General features: G+C 41.0%; 1 protein-coding gene across 1 annotated transcript; it reads right to left on the bottom strand.

Annotated features, from left to right (window-relative positions):
- Positions 1-1666: 1666 nt before the first annotated feature.
- Positions 1667-20609, bottom strand: LOC121628022 (protein lin-28 homolog A-like). Its single transcript, XM_041966915.1, has 3 exons — positions 20427-20609; positions 9365-9543; positions 1667-1892 (listed from the first exon to the last, which is right to left on the bottom strand). Exons 1-3 carry the CDS (start codon positions 20607-20609, stop codon positions 1667-1669), a joined length of 588 nt encoding a protein of 195 aa, XP_041822849.1.
- Positions 20610-24058: the final 3449 nt, after the last annotated feature.

Here is a 24058-nt window from a genome sequence, read left to right as displayed (position 1 = left end):
GCATCCTAAAAGTAAAAAAAAATCTTCCTGAGCTTTAAGTAAAGATGCTAATGCTAACTAAACTGGGTTCACATATACAATTAATTTGTCTTTATTTCTGTGCAGAGAAAACATAATACACTTACAAAAATAAAACGATTTCTTATGTGTTGCAACACCTAGAGAACGCATCTATAAACAAAAAAAGAGACGCCTTTTTTTCTAGCCTCATCCCGTTACTCTCCCTCATGTTATCTTTTCCATCTGTGAAAATGGCGCGTTGCACGGCGGCTGCTGCCTCAGTCTGCCTGATCTTGATCTGATCCCTGACTCTAAAGCAGAGGTCCCCAACCCTGGTCCTCAAGGCCCACTATCCTGCAGGTCTTAGATGTCTCCCTGCTGCAACACACCTGATTCAAATTAAACGGCTCTCTGACAGGCTCTGCACAAGTCTGCAACTGAGCCATTCATTTGAATCAGGTGTGTTGCAGCAGGGAGACATCTAAGACCTGCAGGATAGTGGGCCTTGAGGACCAGGGTTGGGGACCTCTGCTCTAAAGGACACTAGCACCAACACAATGTTAAAAATATAACAATGTAAAAAAAAACAGCTGTTTATGGAACACACTATTTACAGTACAAATAACATTTCATACATGTTTTACAATTTCAATTTGGAAATAAAGTATTTTTATTTTATTTTATTATTGATGATGTCATGATGATGTCACGACTAGTTGACTTCAAAAATCACCTAAAATGCCCATCCCTAGTATTTATCCATGTAAACTAGTGTTGAAGTATTTACCTTTAGTGCAGTAATCGCTGCACCTTAGACCACTGGATCCACTCACACATGTAAACGTCTTCATGGCTGGAAGAATTTTGGCCACTGACGACCACCATACATTCACAACTGTGCTATACCCATCTTTACCACTAGATGTCAGTAACTCTTATACAGATAGAACAAGGCGACTATTTACTTCACTTCTGGTCTGAACACAGCTCATTTATAATTTTAGACATGCTCCAATACCACTTGGATATGTTTCATGCTGTATTCCCTACATGAAGAACACTTTCCAGTACACAACTTTCGCTTCGTTGCATGAACTTTCTATTTGGCAAAACAGAAGAAATATCTCTTCATTAAGCTTAATGTGTAGCATTTTTTTCTTTTAATTCTTAAACTGTAATAGACCTTTTACATATTTTTTTAAAAACAATAAATAACACTTTACCTATCTAGCTCAGAGGCTAATCAGAGTAGCTAGCTAACTGAGGCAAACATTTTGGGGCTACATCAGCTAATTCTTCTTTTCAGACCAGTATTAGAGTATTCTAGTACATTCACCATGTAGAGGTTTAAACCTGATAGATGTTTGTATTGCATTTTTAGAAAAAGTTCAGAAAAAGGAGGCAAGCTCCCTTCAAAGGTTCAGAGACTTGATTAATGGGGCGACAACACGGCTACATCTACAGTTAGTCTGATTGTTTCATTTCAGAGGTAAGACACTTATCTGAGGCAGTAAATCGCTTTGGAAAAAGAAGGTTATGTTTGTCTGTCAAACAACACATCAATACCAGATCGATGTCTGCTGTTCAGTAAATAAAACTCTGAGGTAAGTCTTTCTATAACCTCGGATTAAAAAAATAAAAACACCTCACAGTTTTTTGGGGTTATTTACTCCAGGTGTTCAGACAGAGTGGCCTGGATTTGCTCCGCCTCCTCACCTCTTGCCAAGGCTGGGATTTCCTGAGCGGTCAGAGATTGTTGTTGCTGATGCTGCGCTTTGACTGGACAGCTGGCCACCAGGTGGAAAATACTCTGACAGAAGTGGCACTTTTTGGGCTGAGGGGGCAGCTGACACTCTTTGGCATGATGGCTGGGTTCCCCACAGTTGTAGCATCTGGAATGACAAGTATGGACAACAAGTAAGAATTGATAAATGAAACAGTAAATGAATAGAATAGAATAGAATAGAATACCACTGCAGTAATTTGGTGCTGCTAAACATATCCACCAGGGGGCAGCACACCACCACCTTTTGGTTTCTGATAACAGCCTAAACCAGAGGGGTCAAACTCATTGCAGTTCAGGGGCCACATACAGTACAATCTGATTTCCAGTGGACCAGACCAGTAACAGCATAATAACCAATTTTCCTTTCAGTTTTAATACAAAGAAGAACAAGTACATCAAAATATTTACATTTAATGGACAACCTGAAATTTCTGGAGAAAAATAAGTGCAGTTTCAACAGTATTTTGCCTCAACTTATCATTAACACATCCAATGTAGCTCACAGATCACAAAGTCACAAAACATTTAATCCCAGGTGTCAGGAAGTGAAAAATACAGTATTTCACATTATGACCAAAGTCATTTTTCAAGATCTACCAGGTTTAACTCATATTTTTAATTAAAAAAAATTAGTTTTTTCCCCCTTGAGCCATAATCTGGAAGAAGAAAGAACATCACTGCTCCACATGTTGAATGAAATTGTTATTAACTGAGTCAAAAATTAGATATAAACTATGTTTGTTGGGATCTTTTTTCCTGACACTTAAATGAAACATGCCTGAATGAACCTGAGAAACATACATAACAGGAAGGTTAAATCAAAAAGATATAATATTACACATGGACAGTTAATGTTTTCTATGTCACTTTCATATTTTCCAAATTCATCCCGCAGGGCAGATTAGACCCTCATGCAGGCCAGTTTGGACACCAGCTGATGTCGCTTCAAACAAAACAGCGTAAAAATGTTCAATGAAAATCACAACCTCACCCTCAACTTACTGTGTGTTTTGTTTGGTTTGGTTTTTTAAACCCGTTGTTTGCTGTACAGTAAACACAACAGATACTAAACATATCTTTTGGCTTATTGAGGGGCTATTCTGGGATCCATAACTCTCGGCTATGTGGTGTTGAATCTAATCAGCAGCTAAATGAAATTCTATTGATGAATTCATTATGGTTGGTAGAATTAGACAAAAGAGGCTCAAACACAGCGCAGTGTGACATAAAGACAAGCTGGCTGCTTAAACAGGCAGAAGCTATTGATTTTATGTCAATGGAAAACCTGGTGTTCTGATGGTCCTGACGTTTCCCTCTGAATCCCCATCTGCAGTTTCACAAGCATATTAATCACATGGGCCTAAAACATGATGAGATGGAAGGAATCCTGACATAGAGCCCCACAAAGCTGTACAACATCCAAGTTTCTGCCTTGCTGTCACTAATAGTTAACCACCCAATGATCCAAATATGTTTTATTGGTTTGCTAATCCCATTATGCTCAACACTCCACACTACAGATCCTGTGCTGCTGCTTGGTAATGACAAAGACTAAAGAGAGAAAAGTGCTTTGTTTTCCATCCCTGCTGCAGAGAGGAGCCCATTGCATCATGGGCCTCAGCAGTCTTGGCCTATAACAGCAGAACTAAAGGGATGGATGAGAGTCACCGGGCCAGACCTATAGGATTTACCTAAAAGGAAAGTCAGAAGTCTAATCTGAAAGGTAGAGATTAAGTCTGCATCCTTAAGCCAAACTGAGAGCCGGCTCCACAGAGAGGGGTCTGACTAGATGGGCGATGCCAACATTTTGCTTTTCAAACGATAATTCATGGTATTTTTTTAATCAAAATCAATACTGATACTTTTTGCCCCTAAAAGGGAACTCACACAGTGTGCATTACAACTTTATTGCAAGGGCAGCGTGAAATATGAATAAAACTCATAAAGACGTGAAAGAGATGCTTATAAAAGGATAACATAAAATTTATAAAAGACTGAAAATTAATTAACTTTCTTTCTATCTTTCTGAAAGAAAACACTGTTCAAGAACCTGCACTGAACCAGTAAAAGATTAAAACACATCATCATCACTAACACTGGCATCATCGTCATCATCATGACATCTGATTGGCTGCCACAGTCATGTGACACAGAAGAATGATGGTTGCATGTAATTTAATGCCTAAAACAAATAGTATGTTTTCTATCAGCACAGCGGTGTGCAGTACCCAATGCAATATTTTGACTGGCAGTATAAAAAATATCGTATGGAGTACTGGACCCTCTTAGCTGTCCGGTCCCTGTACGACCGGTGCCAGAGCTTGGTCCACATTGCCTGCAGCAAATCAGATTTGTTTCCAGTGAGGGTTGACTAGGTGCCGCCGGGGTGGGAACTGGTTTTGTGGCTCTCAGTTTTTTGCAGATGATGTGGTTCTCTTGGGCTTCCCGGCTTAGGCTGCTGTTTCTGCGACCCGACCCCGAATAAGTGGTAGAAAATGGATGGATGCATTTAAAAAGTAAACTGCTGCAATATTTTACAGTTAAAATACCTCAAAAAGGGAGATGTTCTGGCCAGAAGCTGTGTTGAGCAGCACTACTGGCCAAATAACTTCTCAGGAGAGAAGAACTGTAACATTTCTGCTGAGAAACTAAATTTGGGATTGAGACTGAAAACTTTATCATCTGGTTATTAATAACCTAACCAAAGGTTAACTGTTCACTCTAACTTCTCCAGAGGAGTGAGTGGTTGTTTGTCTCTGTGTTGGCCCTGCGATGGACTGGCCACCTGTCCAGGTGTACCTGCCTCCTGCTGGGATTGACTCCAGCTTCGCCCGTGACCCTGAATTGAACTAAGCAGTGTAGAAAACGAATGAATGATTTATTATTCATTCGATTTTTGTAAAATATACAGCCAAACCACAGAGCTGAAGAAGAATTTTGAAGAATTTTTTTAACTCATTAATGAAAAAATAAGTAAAAGAAATTTGGCTCGCAGAATCAAACTTTAAATGTTCTGAACTAAGAGTAAATTAGATGCTGAACTTTGAAGCTTTGGAAGGTCCCATGAACTTCACCAACAACACTTCCAGTTTGTTAGAAAATTATCGTTTTGGAGGATTGAAGGAAATTTTATCTTCCTTGCAACGTTGATTAATTTTGTTTGCTGCTCATTAGCACAGAGGAACAAACAAACACATCAGCTTTTAGATACACACACAAGGATTTTAATCACTGAGTTGTTCTTTAACCCTTAAAACTCCACTAGATCTCCAGGCCCCGAGGTCCATCTCTTCCACCATCATTAGTGTCTCAGCAACTGTTGTGTGTAGCTCTGTGGGGTAAACTGTGATGGATAGCTACCCTTTAGGTGATCTATAGAAGTTTTCCAGGCATTTCTATACTGTCCAGCTTCTAAATGTAGTTTTATTCAGAGACTATCTGGTAAATCCACAATGATCCATGATAACAGCATTATTTATCACATTTCATCATAAAAACATCACCATCACTACTATGTTGCTAAGAGACCTCTATTTAGACCTGGACATGATGATGAAGCCACTTCCTGTCAGACTTTCCACCAATCAGAGAGCTTAGATTGACGGTAACGTCCAATCAGGAGCAGCCAAAGATCAACCAGTGAGCAGAAAGTTCTATGTGTGTGTGAAAAGAAGAAAAATAATGCTCCTCTATGGCTGGAATAAAGCCAAGAAGACGTTTCTGATGCACGGTGGCGCCACAAAGCAGCTGAGCTGGAGTTGGTTTAGTGAGGATAGCAGGTAAATAGTAGCAGGAATAACTGGAAATGAGGAAAAAGTGGAAACATGGAAATAGTTTCTGTTGTGTGTTTGTTTCAGTGCTAATATTTTTTCTCCTGAAAGCCAAGACTTGAGAGAACGATGCAGATGAGAAAAGGCTTGGTCACTGTTGATCTGTGTGTTATTTCTACAAAGTTCTGTTAGTAATAAATTCTGCTTTCTTCTTCTGGTCGGCCTTTATGCTGCTACATCTATTCATACATTCATTTTACATCATTTTAGCCTCATAATCTGACAACTGAGGCTGGAAACTTCATGTCTGATGCTGACTGGGATTAAAAGCTGCAGCTTCTATAAGCATTGTGGACCAAAAACAGAAAAAAATGAGCTGGAGTTTGAAGGGTTAAATGAGCCCTGCATCCCCTATTAGCCAACCCCCCTCCAGATTGGGGATCATTATTGATCAGCATGGCCACAAGGGTAGCAGAGGAGCTCCTTTGTTTCGGTACTCCTGTGACCTCTGAAACCCAACTCCCTTTGGCTAAACCCCCCCTCCAAACACACACACACACACACACACACATACATCACAGCCCATTGTTGCTATGGCAGAGCCGACCTCTGACTTCTCTCAGGCACCGACATCTGTTATCAGTTAGGTGGATATATTTCTTTCCTCTGCTTAAGGATGTGAGTGGACTCCAACCTGCAGCAGCCATGTAGCGTCAGGAAGTTGTGGATTAATGTGGTGATGAATTAAATTCTGCTTACAGCATGTTACAGCATCAATAACTTCATCCTGTCTTAATCCAAACCACAGACCAAGCTTTTCCTCTCTGAACCACGGACTCCTGAGCGTATTCAATCACTTTCAGCCATGCCTGACAGAGTCAGAGCTACTGGATGCTGTCAGACTGGTGACACTAGATTTTCTTTTAAAAAGTAAAAAGCTTCCTCATTTACAGGCGTTTTCGATGTTTTCAGTGTTGTTTCATGATAGAAAAAAAGAACTTTAAAGTGATAAAAATGTAACAAATTCTTTCCAGATTAAACAAAAGGAAAATAGAGGCGGTTGGTTGGGGGCAGACTTCTACTGCCCATCACACCTCATCGTGTTGGGTATCATGAAGTTGTGGTCAACTCATGGCAGACTAGAATGTGTGTGTGGGGAATGTGTCCTTAATTGTTGGAAAATATCGTATGTTTCAGTTGTTTTTGGTTGTGTTCATCGTTTAAATCCTGACACTGGTTGAAGTTATTTAATGAAAATAAAAAAATATTATAAATTCGGTTCGCGACCATTTCACAGAGATTAAAAGCAGCTGAATCAAATCATGCCCGTTTGCAGTGATCACTTGAGGTTTGTAAGGGTGCGTTCAGGGTCGGTTTAATGTTTTGGTTGTTGGATTTTCCATTCAGAGATGAGTATTTTTTTAAAAATGAGAGTTTAAAAAACTAAAATTGAAATATGAGGAATTTTTCCTTTTAAATGTAAAAATGGAAGGAATAAAATTTGAAAATGGCTTGACTTTGGTTTAAAGTTTAAAATTTCTGACATAGAAAAAAACTATCGTTTTATCGTATTTTCAGACAGGAAGTGGTGGATTTATCGGGCAAATCACAGAGAAGTTCTGTGGTCGGAGGGACTTACAAGGTCAACAGGTTCAGGTCATGAGGGGCTGGTAATCTGCATGGTTTGCAATTCCGCTGCAAAGTTAATATTTCCTGATCAGGCTGACATCACTTGTTGGTATGACAGTCGGATCCACTTTGATCCGTGTTCCTTTAGCTTCTTATAATCATTTTTCAGTTTCTTTAACTTTTCCCAGATGTGTCTGTGTGTGTGGCCGGCTGGCTTTTCCTTCACACACTCGAAGTTGTGCTGAATGTTGTCATCAATAAATATGTATGGATCTCGTCCTCCATCTACATCACATAGCTCCATTTATTAAACGATCAAATCATGGACTGTTGAAATAAAATAAACATGTTTGCAGACCGGGTTTTACATGGAGATGGAGAAGGTATATGTTCCACCAATCAGAGCTCTTCATTCCCTCAAGAATTCTGGGGAATCTGAAAAGTCCCACCCCTCTACTGGACGCTTTTATCAGGGAAAGTTTTGTGGATGATGGAAAGTTTTTACCTGGGTGCTGTCAGCAGAAATGCTCTGAGGTAAATGGAAGAGGTTTGGTGTGGATAAAGAGCTATACACAGTTTGGTTCATGTAGGGCAGAGTGTTGAATGTTAACTAAATATTTAATGAGAACTACTTTTATATAGTAAAATGTATCTGAAACTTACAAATGATTCTTGACAAAGCAAGGCCTGTCATCCGATGAAATCTCTGCATGGAAGTCACTCAAATGTGAGAGAAGAAGAGGCTAAATTATATTATAAAGCACAATAAGAAAATAAGTTAAATGGGTTAATAAAACAGGTTGTTTATTGTGTTTCATGTTTGTTCTGCAAACTTTAAAACCAAAATCTAGACATTTTCAAATTTTCATTTATTTTAACAGTTAAAAGGAAAACTATTTAAATATTTAAAACTTTTTAGGTATACTGTAAATGGGAAATTAGAGTTTCTTTAATAAATAATCTCAATCATACTTTATATTCTGAACACAAACATAAAGCAAAACACAAGCAGTGAGAGCAGCAGAGCAGCATCCTGCGTGACACCATTTCTCACCTCTTCACCTGCACTTGGAATTAAACTGTAAAAGCACAACATTTCACAATACATACATCCTCTGGTGACATGATCATATGTCACGTGTATTAGCGTGTTACATTGGTTTGATGCTGAGAGGAACAGACGCAGACCTGAAACTCCAGAACAAACTCAGCTAACTGGCTTTAATGGGCTGTGCGTTCCTGTGGACATAAAATCAGGGAACTTGGTAAAAGTTCCCTGTACAAGAAGGCGGACCTGATGAAATGGACAATGAGTGTGAATTTCAGATATTTATGGTCCAAAGTGGATGAATTCACTTCATAATAACTGGTAGTTTTAGTCATGCTATGCTAATGCTAATTATATGAGCAGGGTCCTAAAGCTTGTTACATACTTCATTCGACTGAGCTGGTTCCAGTGCTGGTTCAGAGCCAGAGCCTGCGTAAGCACCAGTTCCTGGCTCTGAAAACTGGTTCTAAGCTGGTACCAACTCTTTGCTGGGCCAGAGCTAAGAACTGCTTCACGTAGTTGCATCAGCGTTTGGGGGCGGGGTTATCTGGCCAACAGAAAAGCGTTGAAACACCGAACCAAAAAAAAAGTTAGCTTTGGTCTGGTTATTTCATACATAAAGAGAAATTTTCACCATGGCAGGGCGGGGATGTGCATGCGGCGGTGTCCGTGTACCTCATCGTACCTCCTTTACAACAACTATCGTTGCTGAACCTTTCGCATCAACAGAAAAGCGGAAGTGACAACTTTCCATTTCACGCATTTCTGTGTAAACCACACCCACTTCAAATTTCCAACCAATTATACGATTGTTCCCGGATGCAACACGGGTCAACAAAAAGCTGTTAGAAGTCCCAAACCAGGACTGCGAGGACAAAATTACGTCAAGAACAACGTTCTCTGTTCATGCGGAGTATGTATCGGTCTTATGTTTCATACCACTTAGACAGCACATCATCCAAAATCTGAATCTGTATGTTCACAACCTTCCTGTTAAGAGATGTATTTTTTCACTTTGACACGCTGTGGCCAGCTTCAGTGATGGTCTGGTTCTAGTTTCAGAGAGAAAGTAGTTGTCCCTAAAATCCGCAGATATTCCTGAACAGTTCTGTGTTTACTGATTCGTCTTACTTGTTACTCTTGGAGCGTCGTTTCTGGGCACTCTTTGGTCTTCTTTCACTACCCAAACATGGTGCTCCATTTGGTCCAGTAACCCGTATGGACTCCAGCCCTTTGGACGACTTCCTGAAGGTGAACTCCACCGCTTCGCCTTCTCTGAGACTGCGGAAGCCCTCCATGTGCAGTTTGCTCTGTTAATGGAAAACTGTGATGATTACTTGTGTCCAGCAACAAAGCCAGAGTTAAGCAGTCAGACATAAAATGTACAATATACTTGTACAGCATTACTGTGTCACTGCAATAAGTCGTCAGATATATTCAGACTCAGATTCTGCTGGAAAGTCTCTCAATGCCTTGTTGGCCAGTTTGTAAATGAAAAAAACAGGATGCCCAAAATTTTCTTTAAATACAAAGAGACTAAAACACTTCAAATCCCACACTGACTGGTTAGAAATACATGTAACCTTAATAAATCAATGAAATATCAAGACCCCATGAAAGATATTTCTTTCATTCCTATCGGAGCAGAGGGTTGAGTAGACCCTGAACTCACCACACCAGATGTCTTCAGTGTTTACATACAAAAGAGCCATTTTTACCACCAAATAATCATCATTCAGAGCCAGAAATCATATGATTCCTAAAAATAACTTACAATAAGCAAAACTCTTTACATTTAGTTGCATTTTAAGTCATGGTGTGAAATAACATCCCAATCTCTAATTTTCTGAACTACTTCACGTTTACCTTTTAAGTCCTAGAACAGATGCTCTGAATTTTAATGAATGCTTCTTTTGTGTGCTCTGTTTGTGAACAGCTTTTCAAACCTCACAATTTCCTGAGTTGCAACAAAACCTGCAGCAGTAGGTGAGTTTGGGGCCTTTATCCACTTCTTTTAAGTTTGTTTGCACAGATTTCCTGTAAGTACGTATAGTTGGTAATTAACATTAATGAATCTGTCCATTAGGAATAAACTCCATTTTCCTCTAGAGCTAGAGCAGAAGGGATACAGACCCACGGCTCTGAAGTTACGCATTTCCATCTTAAATCATACCCCCATCTCTTTCTGAAAAAAGTCTTTGATTTAATTTGGAAGTACACTATTTCTTGCTCTGAAAATTATTTGTGCTGTTTTTAAACTAAATCCAATTTGGAAATTTTAGAGCTTTCATTTTTAAGAAGAGTTAATTTGTGTGATGACTATATCCTACATTATTTATCAATGTACTGGCCCTTTTCTGCGTCTATTGATTGTTTTTATATTACTTTTGCATGTATTTCCTCACACCTCTACACAGTAACTCATGTTTGTTAAATTAATGTACAAAATAAAGTATGAAGAGCTTTCAGGTTTAGTATGTGCCTCGTTTCCCCAGAACAGCAACGCTCCATGTCAGCTTCTGCCAAACATAATTCATGTGATTTCCAACAGATATTAGGGGGGCCATGTAGAAACCCTGCTGTGATAACTGTGGTCACATCAGAGAGACATGAGGAATAAAACAGAAGGTCAGCACAGTCAGCCAGGACGGTGATGGGAGGGCCGGAAACCTCTTGCTCCAATCCGTCCATGTACGCGCTGTACTCAGACTAGCACATAGAGTTTTATCAGACCCACCACACATCTTTTAACTTGAATACGAGCTATCACCTTCTGGTTGAAGGTATCCAGTTCTAACATGCAGACTGAACCCTTTTAAGAACTCATTTGTCCAAATTTCTATTAAAACCTTAAATATCGTAAAACATCTTTACATTAATAATCTAGATCACCAAGTAGAAATGTCTGTCTAGAAGACGTGTAGCCAGGGAACACTATGAGTGTGTGTGTGTGGGCGTGGTCGTGAGTAAGCGGGTGTGGGCGGGTGCAAAGTTTATATAGGTACACCTTCACCTGGGGTAAAATGTTTGGGAGAGGCAGCTGGGTAGCCGTAATTTTTTGTTGACCGCTTCTCGCTTCTCGCCTCATGCTTCACGCTTCACGCTTCCACTCTACGCTTTTGTTTTACGTTTTAATATACTTTGTATCCTGTTATCCGCTACCATCCCGGTTTATTTTCAGTCAACCATCAGTTATATCCACGCTGTATGTATCAAGCTACGCAAAAGGAATAAAACAGTGAAAGCATCTTGGATTCAGCGTCTCTGTGGGCCAAGCGGATTAAAGCGCGTTACAAATAGTACGAAAGTACCCAGCCACTCTCAGCGGCTAAAGGACAAAGGAAGCCGCTACAATGTCAACAAAAAAAACTGGCATCTATGAAGAGCTTCACGCAGCGCATCTAAATACCAAAGGAACGGGCCATCAGTACGAGAACGGAGCAGATAAGTGCACAACACGCAATTCATTCAGCTGAATACAGGTAAGCCATGCCTGTGTCATGACTGTGAGGATCACGCTAAGGAAGCAATCCTGCTGGTGATGCCGCCGTGCATCTTTGATTAAGAGGAATTAATGAATGAAGCGGACATGATTGCGTTATTGGAGTGCTACTTCCTTATCTTACTGAATGGATACGATTCGCAGCTTTGATGTTGTCTGGATAAAGTTGTTGAATTGTGGAACCCAATTGCAAAGAACATGAAACTTGAATGTTATGAATTTTGAGTGATGATGATGTGAAATAAAGGTCAATTAAAATGAGTCAAACAAGCAAAGGTTCGCATATAATGGAAAATGAAAGGGGGAAAAGAGAAGTTAAACTCACTGCAAAGGCTCTGGAAAACAAAATTGAGCGACTTCAAAATGAGCGCAAAGCAACCATCAATAAAATCAAAGCATTAATACCACAAATGAAATCCCAGATGAAATTCAAGGAAAAGTTCCCACAAATCTGGAGTTTGAAAACCTAAATGCCCTCTGTGAACAGGCCCACTCAACACATAATGAGGTGTTACCACTACTTCCAGAGGAGGAAAAGGAAAGACAAAAGGAATGGTTTATCACCATCATGGAATATGCAGAGGCATTTATTGATGCAGTGAAAGACTGGCAAAAGGAGAATTTGAACAAAAATGCAGATGAGCCTGAATCTTCACCACTAATTGAAAGCTCCGACAGCGCCGACAAGCTGAAACCCTTTTATGAACCAGAAGCAGAGATTCTAGTGGAACCAGGAGACAGTGTTTCAAATGTTGGGAGTAAGAGATCTCGTTCACATCAGTCCTCCATCACTTCAAGATCCTCTGCACAATGGAAAGCGGAAGCTAAGCTAGCTGTTTTGGAAGCAAAACAAAAACTGCTGGAAGAAAAGCATGCACTTCAGGAAGAGGAAGAAAGGTTACGTAAAAAAAGGGAGAAATTCAAGTTGGACAGTGAAATTGCAGAAAAAATGGCAACGCTAAATTTATTAAAAGCTAAAAGCAGTGTGGTCAGTGGAAGTCACAAAACAAGAGCTTCTGATGGGAAGAACTCTTACCTGGAAAAGAAACATCAACAATGTTCACAAAAGTCACAACTACTTAACATAAACGCAACAGAATTTATTCCATCTCTCGACACTAAACCAAAGATGAAATCATGTGGGGATGCACCTCCAACAGAACAGCCATCTATACCTGTATTGACACGAAATGGAAATACATTTTGTGAGGACAGCGACGGCATAGTTGATATAATGAGAAAGCAAAATGAAATAACATCACTTCTCATACAACAACAATGTCTATCCGCTCTTCCAAAAAGAGAAATCCCAGTTTTTGATGGCGACCCTCTTAAGTTTTACACCTTTATGAGAGCCTTTGAAAATGGAGTGGAATGCAATACAAATAACAATTACGATTGATTGTATTTTTTGGAACAATATACAAAGGGATATGCAAAAGAGCTGGTGAGAAGTTGTCAATATAATGACGCACAAAGAGGATATTTCAAAGCAAAGGCTCTATTAAAGGAACATTATGGGAATGAGCAGAAAGTAGCATCAGCTTATATGGAGAGAGCATTATCGTGGCCACAAATTAAAGCAGAGGATGTGAGGACTCTGTCGGAATACAGCCTTTTTCTCCCCAGTTGCTGCAATGTTATGGAGGATGTGCAGTACCTACGTGATCTGGACACACCATCTAATATGCTGGACATTATAAAGAAGCTGCCATACAGGATGAGAGAAAGATGGAGGAGTCATGCCTGCGACCTTCAGGAGAAAGCAGACAGGAGAGCAAGGTTTACTGACATCACAATCTTTGTGGAAAAGCAAGTGAAGATACTCACCGATCCTGTTTTCGGTAACATACAAGATACACCAACAATGTACAAAGCAGGCAGCAAACCCAAAGTCCAACTACGCTCTGGAATTAAAGGGACAAGTTTTGCCACGACTGTTGACTCTGTGGAAAGGAGATGTCATTCTGAGAATAAGAGCAAAGATACCTGCCAAACCAGGACAAACGTATGCCCCTGTTGTGAAGAACGACATTCACTTGAAAAGTGTGTACGGTTGGAGAGACTGGTTCACAAAGACAAGATACATTTTTTAAAGGAAAACGGATTCTGTTATAGCTGTCTGTGTAAAGGACACGTCAGTAAGGAATGTCGTAAAAGGATGTCTTGTTTCAAATGTGGCCTGAAACATCCCGCTGTTTTACACAGGGACAATGTGAGTAATTCTGATCAGACTGGGAGGAACATCACGGAGTCTGTGGATAATACTCTGGTCTCGAGTGGTCTTACGGGGGCTGGAGAGCAAAATTGCAAACTTCCCATTGTGCCAGTCCAGGTCAAAGCCAAGAAGGGAAATAAAATCATCTACACATATGCTTTCCTGGACCAAGGCAGCACTGCGGTATTCTGCACAGAGGATTTATTACACAGACTCCATCTCACTGGAAGAAGGACCAACATTCTCCTAAGAACCATGGGTCAGGAAAGAGTGGTGAACAGCTATGTTGTCCCCGAGCTGGAGGTAGCAGCACTTCATGGCGAAAACTTTATTGACCTGCCAAGAGACTACTCTCAGAAGTCAATGCCGGTATATCAGAGCAATATACCTACAGAAAGGGATCTGAGAATGTGGCCACACTTAAAACACCTGACCTTACCACAGATCAACGCCGGAATTGACCTGCTCATAGGAATCAATATTCCTAGAGCAGTGTTTCTCAATCCTGGTCCTCGGGGACCACTGCCCTGCATGTTTTAGAGGTGTCCATCTTTAGCACACCTGACTCAAATGAATGGCTCGTTAGCAGGCTTGCAAAGAACTTGATAAGCAGTTCACGTTGATCTGAATCAGATGTGTTGGAGTTGGACAGAACTAAAACATGCAGGGCAGTGGTCCCTAAGGACCAGGATTGAGAAACACTGTCCTAGAGCCATGGAGCCACTGGAGGTGATCCATAGTGTGAATGACGGACCTTATGCCATAAGAACTGCACTGGGCTGGACAGTGAATGGACCACTAACAGGAAGAAATAGTGGGCAGGCCATTGGCTGCAAGTCAGTGACAGTAAACAGAGTCTCCGTCATAAACCTGGATGAGCTGTGGCAACAGCAGTTAAAAAATGATTTTCCTGAAACTGCCATGGACGAGCAGCCAGGTCTGTCCAGAGAGGATCAGAAGTTCCTGGAGTTGGTGAATAAGTCTGTTAAACATCTGGATGGTCACTATCAGATCGGCCTGCCTTTGAAGGAGCCAGAAGTCATCATGCCTGATAATAGGAAAGTTGTGGAACAGAGGCTCTATCATCTGAAAAGGAGGCTTCAGAGAGACCCACTGTTTTACTCCGAGTATACCACCTTCATGAACGACTTGCTCGTAAAGGGCTATGCTGAAAGGGTCCCTGAAAAAGAGCTGAACCGTTGTGACGGCAAAGTCTGGTACCTACCACATCACGGTGTCCATCATCCAACTAAAGGAAAGCTGAGAGTGGTGTTCGACTGTGGCGTCAGCTTTAAAGGGAAATCACTGAACGAGCAACTACTTCAAGGCCCTGATCTAACTAGCTTGTTAATAGGAGTTGTGACTCGACTCAGAAAGGAGCCTGTAGTTATTATGGCAGACATCGAGTCCATGTTCTATCAGGTGCGAGTCCCTCCAGACGATGCTGACCTATTGAGGTTCCTGTGGTGGCCACAGGGCGAGCTAGGACAAGAACCGGTGGAGTTCAGGATGAAGGTTCACTTATTTGGAGCAACCTCATCCCCCGCCTGTGCCAACTTTGCTCTGAAGAAATGTGCAGAGGATTTTGGAGAACTGTTTAAGGAGAAGACAGTGAATAAAATCCTGCATTGTTTCTATGTGGATGACTGCCTTGTATCTGTTCAGACCGAGGAGGAAGCAGTCACTTTGTACAGAGAGCTTGTGGCTCTGTGCGAGAGGGGTGGATTTTGTCTTACAAAGTGGCTGAGTAACAGGCCAAAAGTTCTTGAGTGCATTCCAGAGACCAACAGAGCTAAAGGAGTCATGAAGCTGGATTTTGAGCAGCCATCCTTACCTGTTGAGAGAGTGTTGGGTGTAGAATGGTGCATTCAATCCGACATGTTCAAATTTAAGATTGTGCTTAAGGAGAGACCTCTCACCCGCAGAGGAATTCTTTCAACAGTGAGCTCTATTTACGATCCTTTGGGGATGCTGAGCCCTGTCGTTCTGGTTGCCAAATTAATCTTGAGGGACCTGTGTAGAAGAGCACTTGGCTGGGATGAGCCTATACCTGAAGCAGTCTCCAAAGAGTGGATTAACTGGATACAAGGTCTCCATCTGTTGGACAACTTCAGATTGAACAGATGCTTCAAACCTGTGGATTTTGGCGATGTAAAAACAGCTCAATTACATCACTTTTGCGATGCCAGCCAAGATGGATATGGTTCAGTAACCTACCTGCTCCTGCAAAATGAGTACCATCAGAGACATGTTGCCTTTATTATGGGAAAGTCACGTGTGGCCCCGATGAAGGCAGTTACCATACCCAGAATGGAACTTGTAGCAGCCACAATGGCCAGCCGGATGGACGTGTTGTGGAGAAAGGAACTACACATCAACCTACAAGACTCAGTATTCTGGACGGACAGTGCATCAGTATTAAAGTACATCAGGAACAAAACAACCAGGTTCAAAGTGTTTGTGGCAAACAGAGTGGCTGAGATTCTCAAATCTTCTCATCAGGATCAGTGGAGATACGTAGAGACATGCTTAAACCCGGCAGATGCTGCTTCACGCGGGGTCAAGGTGGAGAAGTTTCTTAAGGATTCAGCCTGGGTGTTGGCACCTCACTTTTTAAGTCAAGTGGAGGGTGAGTGGCCAGCGAATCAAGAAGCAGATGGACGGATCCTGCTTAATGACCCTGAAGTAAAGACCACCATTGCAGTGAACGCTGTAAGGACAGAGGAGGATCCTCCTGTTTACCTTGTCCATTACTTTTCCTCCTGGACTCGTCTGAGAAAGTCTGTGGCATGGATGCTGAGGTACAAAAGATGGCTGTTGTCCCGCTATAAGAAAAGAAAGGAGTTGCCGGCCAGCTCTCACCTCACTGTGGAAGATCTTAAGGAGGCTGAGCTTGCAATAATACAGTTCTCCCAGAAGAGATGTTTCTCGGAGGAGATAAAGAGTCTTGAAAAGGGGGAGTCTGTAAAGAAAAGCAGTCGCCTTTGTGCATTATGTCCAATTCTAGAAGACGGCATCCTGCGAGTAGGAGGCAGACTCAGCAGATCATCTTTGCCCGCAGAGTCAAAACATCCTGTCATTCTGGCTAGAGAGCTCCACATATCAACCCTCTTGCTTCGCCACATACATCAGGAAGTGGGTCACGGTGGCAGGAATTACATGCTTTCCAAGCTCTGCGAAAAGTATTGGATGATTGGAGAGAGTACCGCCATTAAATGCATTTTGTCGAGATGCACCATCTGCAGAAGACACAATGTTTCCCCTGTTTGCCAGCAGATGGCAGATTTGCCAAAAGACAGGATACAACCAGACCAGCCACCTTTCACATGCGTGGGAGTGGATTACTTCGGACCGTTTGAGGTGAAAAGCAGGAGAAGTATCGTGAAAAGGTACGGTGTACTGTTCACTTGCCTCGCCTCAAGGGCGGTTCATATCGAAGTGGCATCATCATTGGACACTGATTCGTTTATCAATTCTCTAAGGCGCTTTGTAGCCAGAAGGGGACAGGTGCAGGAACTGCGCTCTGATAATGGCACAAACTTCGTTGGAGCTGAACGGGAACTGAAAGTGGCAATTGGAATCAGACACGGATTAATAATTTGATGCTGCAGAAGGGCATCAAGTGGACCTTTAACCCTCCAGCAGGATCCCACCATGGAGGAGTGTGGGAAAGGCTTATTCGATCTGTGAGGAAAGTGCTCAATTCTACTTTCAAGGTACAGCGTTTGGATGAAGAAGGCCTTCAAACTGCGCTGTGTGAGGTTGAGGCCATTGTTAACAGCAGGCCCATCACTAAGGCATCCATAGATCCAAATGACCTGGAGGCTTTAACACCTAATCACCTGCTGCTGCAAAAGAACTTACCTTCACTACCACCAGGAGTCTTCCAGCCGGCTGATGTTTATGCTACGAGGAGATGGAGACAAGTTCAATATATGTCAGACCTATTTTGGAAACGATGGACCAAAGAATACTTGCCTCTGATGCAGGAGCGTCAACGCTGGACCGGAGTTAAGAGGAATCTCATGCCTGGAGACATTGTGATCCTTGTGGACAGCACAGCTCCTCGAAACTCTTGGATCATGGGACAAGTGTTAAAGACTTTTCCTGATGAAAGGGGATTTGTCCGCCAGGTCCGGATTAAAACCAAGACTAGTTGTCTGGACCGGCCCATTACCAAGGTCTGCCTATTGATGGAGGCAGACATTGCATGAGGAGTCAGCCGGTGCTCCAGAGACTTTGTGTGTGTGTTTGTTGTTTTGTGGACCTATGTGACCAACTATGGACTTAATTGACTTTTAAACCTATGGGTCACCATGATGGCGACCAGAAAAAGGAAGATGGGTATATTGTATTTTCATGGACTTTGATGTTTTCATGTTATTTGCTTATGTTTGTGGGTTGATTGAGTGATAACTATGTCTTCTATTTTTCGTGTTTGATGAATTATTGTAGAAGCCAATAATTAGGGGCTGGTGTATAGAAGACGTGTAGCCAGGGAACACTATGAGTGTGTGTGTGTGGGCGTGGTCGTGAGTAAGCGGGTGCAAAGTTTATATAGGTACACCTTCACCTGGGGTAAAATGTTTGGGAGAGGCAGCTGGGTAGCCGTAATTTTTTGTTGACCGCTTCTCGCTTCTCGCCTCATGCTTCACGCTTCACGCTTCCACTCTACGCTTTTGTTTTACGTTTTAATATACTTTGTATCCTGTTATCCGCTACCATCCCGGTTTATTTTCAGTCAACCATCAGTTATATCCACGCTGTATGTATCAAGCTATGCAAAAGGAATAAAACAGTGAAAGCATCTTGGATTCAGCGTCTCTGTGGGCCAAGCGGATTAAAGCGCGTTACAAATAGTACGAAAGTACCCAGCCACTCTCAGCGGCTAAAGGACAAAGGAAGCCGCTACAGTCTGCAACAACTTTAGTAAGGTCAATAGAAAGGTGTGTGTGTCAGGGCTGGGGTCTGTCTCTACCTGATCTGTGTTCTTCCTCTTTACTAAAAAGCCAGAAATATCTCCCTTTCTCTTCATTCTTATATCTTTTCCTACTAAAACAGACTGGTTCCAGGATCTTTTTCTCTACATTTTCATGCTGCACTACTTTAAAACCTACTAGCAGCCTTGCTAGCCTCCTGTTTAAATGAAACTGGATCATGTAGCACTGGCTTAGTCAGAGCTAAGCAACCTGGATAACGTGCTTGTCTTTGAGCACCTTTATATTTTATTTTCAGCTGCAATGTGAAAATCTTGATTAACTGAATTGATATTTAATCCCTAAATGCATCACTGAAAACAAAATATGAGCTGGTTTCCCCACATTAGCTTAAAACTAATCTAGTGCTAGCATCAAACTAGATTAGCACTGCTATGTGGTTTCATGCTAACATCAGGTTAATAGTCTTACATAACTTACATAACATATTAGTAGTTGTACTGGCAAAAGGACAACATCTCTTCTAGAAATCTGAAGCCACTTGCCAATATTTCAAAAGAATGAATAGATAGAAAATTGCTTTAAAATTATTTCAAACTGGTATAGTGATGCTGGTGATCCATGCAAGTCTGAAAAGATGTTTGTCCTCTTCCTCACCTGAGGTGGCACCTGGGATGTCCAATTAAATTTCAGGTGTGTCCAGCGCCACCCTGGCCCCTCTTTTAGCTCTTCTAGCTCCTAACGTAGTCTGGGCCAAATTTACAATAGACTGAGGTAAGGAGGAAAACTGGCGTGTAGGTAAATGAATAAAAATAAATAAAAAATCTAAGTAAAAAACTGGTGCATCATGAAATGCAAAATACCACACTAAAGTCTGTTGAGCAGCTACAATCCTCAATCAGACCAGAATGGGTTGACATTCATCTCCCAAAGGTCCAGCAGCTGGACTCGTCAGTACCCACATATTTGCAAACTGTCATTAAAAGAAGAGGAATACTACACAATGTAAACATCACCTTTATCTAACTTGTTTTAGATGTGTTGCAGCCGTTAAATACAAAATGAGCAAATATTTTCCATGAAACCACCATCAAATGTTTCATTTTCAATATGTGATTTGTTTTCTATCTTCAATCCTGAATAAAAATTTTATCTGTCAATCATTGCTTTATGTTTTTATTTACACATACAACATGCAAACTTTTTTTGGAACATTTTTTTCTCTATCTCATACGATATGTCTGAGTGTGCTGTCTCTTGTTTTACACAGTTTCTTTCATTGATTGTAGCCTTTTCCGCCAAGAAAAACATAAATCAAGTGGAGCGATGGACCATGAAAAGCGAGGAAAAGTCTGGTTAAAGCAAAGCTCTGATGTGGAAATGCTTCTAATAGTTGTTTTTCCCTGCATGGTGCTCTAGTTTAGAGGGTTGCCCCTGTAGGCACTTAACAGTATGAATAAAGGACCTGTTTGTTTGTTTAGATTAGAATTATCATCCTTTAAAGAGGTAAAAGAAAAAAAGGCAGCAGGATTTCACCTGGTGGACAAACACATCCAGTGGTTGCTGTAGAGGAACTCCATCCTGGCTGCTCATGGACAGGAAGCCGAAGCCCATCCGAACGTTGAACCACTTGCAGACGCCGGTCCCTCTGGACAGACCTGCATCCTCCTCCACCTCCTCCCCCTGTGCACAGCCTCCTGCACAGGACAGACAGCACATGCTGATGTTGGCTGAGCCAATGCCAGAAAATATACATGCTTTTAACTTTGGGTACACGTCTGTTTATCATGACTGCCTCAAATATTTTCGTGTTCATGCACATCCTCAGAGAATGTGTTTGTAAGCTGCAATATGTGGGTAACCAGTAGGGGCAGTGTAGGGACCTATTAGACCAGATGTCAAAGCAGTAAAATGATTTAAAGTTTAAAGACTCAGAGTGCTTGGTTTAGGGTCCTTACACACCATCTACAGTTGTTTTGTATGCTAGAATCTCCAAAATAACCAAACACTAACCCCTCTGTATGTCTCCATGTTCATTGTTTTGTTCACATACTATAAATTCAGCAACTCCATCTGGTCTGAGTTCTTTAATGTGCCTCCTGGTGGAATCTTTTGGTAACAAGCATTGTAGACAAGAAAGTATGTGAACAATTACACTCCGAGTCTTTGGAACATGTGTCGAGCAATCCAGGAAGTAATTCCCTGAAGTGTCTATCGCCTTTTCTGACAGAAAATGTCACAGATTACATCATAGCGGCCTGTTTTATACACTTGGCCAGCAGGTGGCTTTGTGTGCACATGAAGTCTCGAAAAAATTAACCAATTTGCTGGAAAGCTTCAGTGCTTCATGAGGCTTCACCTGGTCACCACTACCCACGACAGAGCTGGTTGCCTAAAGGCCCATTTATGCTCCCTTACGTACATAAATAGTGATGTCTGTTTCATCGTCATACTCCACTGTCCTCATACTTCCATGCATCTTTTACATTGCCATGGTTGTTAAGTCAATTCCTCCACTAGTGGGCAGTGATGAGTTCAGAGTTCACTCCCACCGAGCCGACGTTTAGCAGCGGTAATGCATCACTTTAAAGTTGTTTCCAACCGCCCAACATGCCCTAAACATTCATAGTCTCTGCATTCTTCTTCTGCTTTTTATTCCTTTTCTGATCCTCTTCTTCTTCTCTGGTTTGTTTCTTTCACTGGTCATAAGGCAATGCAAGGTTAAAAAGCAAATATATTCTCAGCATCATGAGTTTAGGAGACGAGGGGATGGGACCAAAACACAGGTCTGACACACCGGAGGTGATAAAACACAACTGCAGACTAAACAACACAAATGAAGATTATGGAGCTGACGACTGACACACACATGAACTGGCCTTGAATAAAGGAAAACCTGGAAAACCTGTTCACTCACAATTATTTATCCACGGATTAGGAATACGCTCTCCAAGGTTCCTAGAAATCCCAGACAGCAAGAGCATGCATGTTTTGTTTGTTTGTTTGTTTGTTTTTTTATTTGTTGGTTGGTTTCTTTGTTTGTTTTTGCCTATGTTAAATACTTTGGTGTGTGAAGGCTTGTTTTATTTTAATATGCTTTTTTTTCTGTAAAGCACTTTGTGTTGCTTTTTACATGAAAAGCAATTTATAAATGCTTAGTTTACACAGTTTAGAATATGTCATTTAAAATGTTTTTATCTGAAAATATGCTTGTTCTAAGTATAGTATTCAGCTTTTATGTATTATGTCAGAACGCAGTAGACCTTTACAGGTGAACTTTATGTTTTAGTATTTATTGCATAACCTGCTGTTCTCTGACAAGATTATTAACCACAAACAAAAGAAGAAGAACAGAAGAGTCTGAAACCATGAATGGACTAAATGTTCTGGTTCAGTGGCAGCTTGTATAAGCTGTCCTCTTCATCATCCTCTTCACATTTAGATCTCTGACCCAGACCACACCTACACATGATTTTGTTTTAATAGTTTTAGATAAAGGAATGACCATCACATGATTCTACTTAAATATCCTTTCACGATGTAACACAGAACATCAAGTTTTGTTTTTTTTTTCTGTAAATTTCACCTGAAATATTAATTACTTTTTGTGAGTATTGTGTAGATAGAAAGCTTACAAAGTCGTTTAAAGCGCCTCTTGGTTTTTGTTTGTTTTTTGTGTGTGTGTTTGTTTTTTGGTTTTTTATTTTTATTTTTTTATTTGTTTTTGTTTTTGTTTTTTTGTTGTTGTTGTTTGTTTTGGGTTGTTTTTTTTTGTTTGTTTGTTTGTTTGTTTGTTTGTTTGTTTGTTTGTTTTTTGCTACTTCAAACGTCTCCTTTATCCAAATCTGAAGCACCAACTAAACGAAGCTGACAGGATCAAAGTGGTTTTTAGTTGACGTGAAGAAGAAAACATTAACACTCGTATTTGCCCCTGAAAGCTCATCCGCCGCGTTCCGGTGCGTCATAACGCGCCGAGCCGCGGTCTTCCTCCTCCTCCTCCTCCTCTCTACCCAGAATCATCCCTACCATCTCTTCTGCAGAAATTTGTCCCTTTAAAGAAGAAGTAGAAAAGTCAAGAAGAGAAAGAAAGGCTAAGCTCTCCCCTCTCAGCGCATCGCTCCATACCTTCTGCCATGCCAGGAGGTTTCCGCGGCCTCCTCCGGTTAAGTTCAGCTGAAAGGAGATAAATTCATGGTGAATAAGTGCGTCCACCTTCCCTGCGCTCGTGCGTAATCCTCCAGTTAAAATACCCAGTTTCTCCTGCTTCCTACGCGCTCCTTGCACAGGATGCTCAGCCCCCTCCAGACCCTCCTACAACCCCACACCCACTCCAAACTCACCCACTCCGGCCTCCATAAAAGCACATATCACCGTTATGGTCAAGTCCACGTGACTTTATACCGCAGATAAATTACACGCTGAATAAGTTTGGGATCAGGATAACAATCAGAAGGGCCTACAGGGATTCCCCCCCTGCTGTCACACATCAGCTGGTTCCTGCAGAATGACCCACGCGCATGCTGCCAGGAAAATAACTGAAAAGATTTGCTTCATTCATCACCTGCAGAACTGGACAGAAAGTTTTCATTTATACACAACAAAATTAACTTTAACCTGGTGCGTTCGTTTAGGAATAACCCTCAATCTTTCATAAAAAACGTAATTATCCGTAAATACTGTTTTTCTTACTATAAGATTTTTTGTGGCTTTTATAAAACAGAAATTCATGAAAAAGTCAAGAAAACTGACTTTTTTAACATGTCAGCACTCAACAGGAGTCACTGAAATCTTATTAATGTTCACATGAAGCAGAAAAGTTTCTGTAAGAATTTAAATGACTCATTTTAAACAAATGTGCAAATAAAGTTTTGAGATAATTCAGTTTCCTCTTCAACTCTTTCCAAACCCTGATAACACCTGACATGGAGCAAAGACTGCTGAATGCTTAAATATCAGGGCTTTTTAAGGTTTTGGAATTTTCAATTAAATTAACAAAGAATGTGTTTAATCCTTTTTATGCCTGGTGCAGAAAATCTTTATCAAACTACTTTTGAAGTTTATTTTATCACATTTTATTAAACTACATTATTCTATTTAATTATATTCTTTTATTCACTCTTAGTTATGTATATATTTTCATATTTCTTTTAATATTTATCTTTATTTAT

Source organism: Melanotaenia boesemani, chromosome 17 (genome assembly GCF_017639745.1).
Source record: "Melanotaenia boesemani isolate fMelBoe1 chromosome 17, fMelBoe1.pri, whole genome shotgun sequence".
Lineage (NCBI taxonomy): Eukaryota > Metazoa > Chordata > Actinopteri > Atheriniformes > Melanotaeniidae > Melanotaenia > Melanotaenia boesemani.
The sequence above is the reverse complement of the archived record's forward strand: the minus strand, read 5'-3'. Positions and strand labels throughout refer to the sequence as shown.

Coding starts and splice junctions, on each gene's coding strand:
- LOC121628022 (XM_041966915.1), bottom strand. CDS start 20,609: ATGTGCTGTCTGTCCTGTGCAGGAGGCTGTGCACAGGGGGAGGAGGTG. Junction 9,544..20,426: donor TGGATGTGTTTGTCCACCAG/GTGAAATCCTGC, acceptor TTCCATTAACAG/AGCAAACTGCACATGGAGGG. Junction 1,893..9,364: donor CGACGCTCCAAGAGTAACAA/GTAAGACGAATC, acceptor TTGTCATTCCAG/ATGCTACAACTGTGGGGAAC.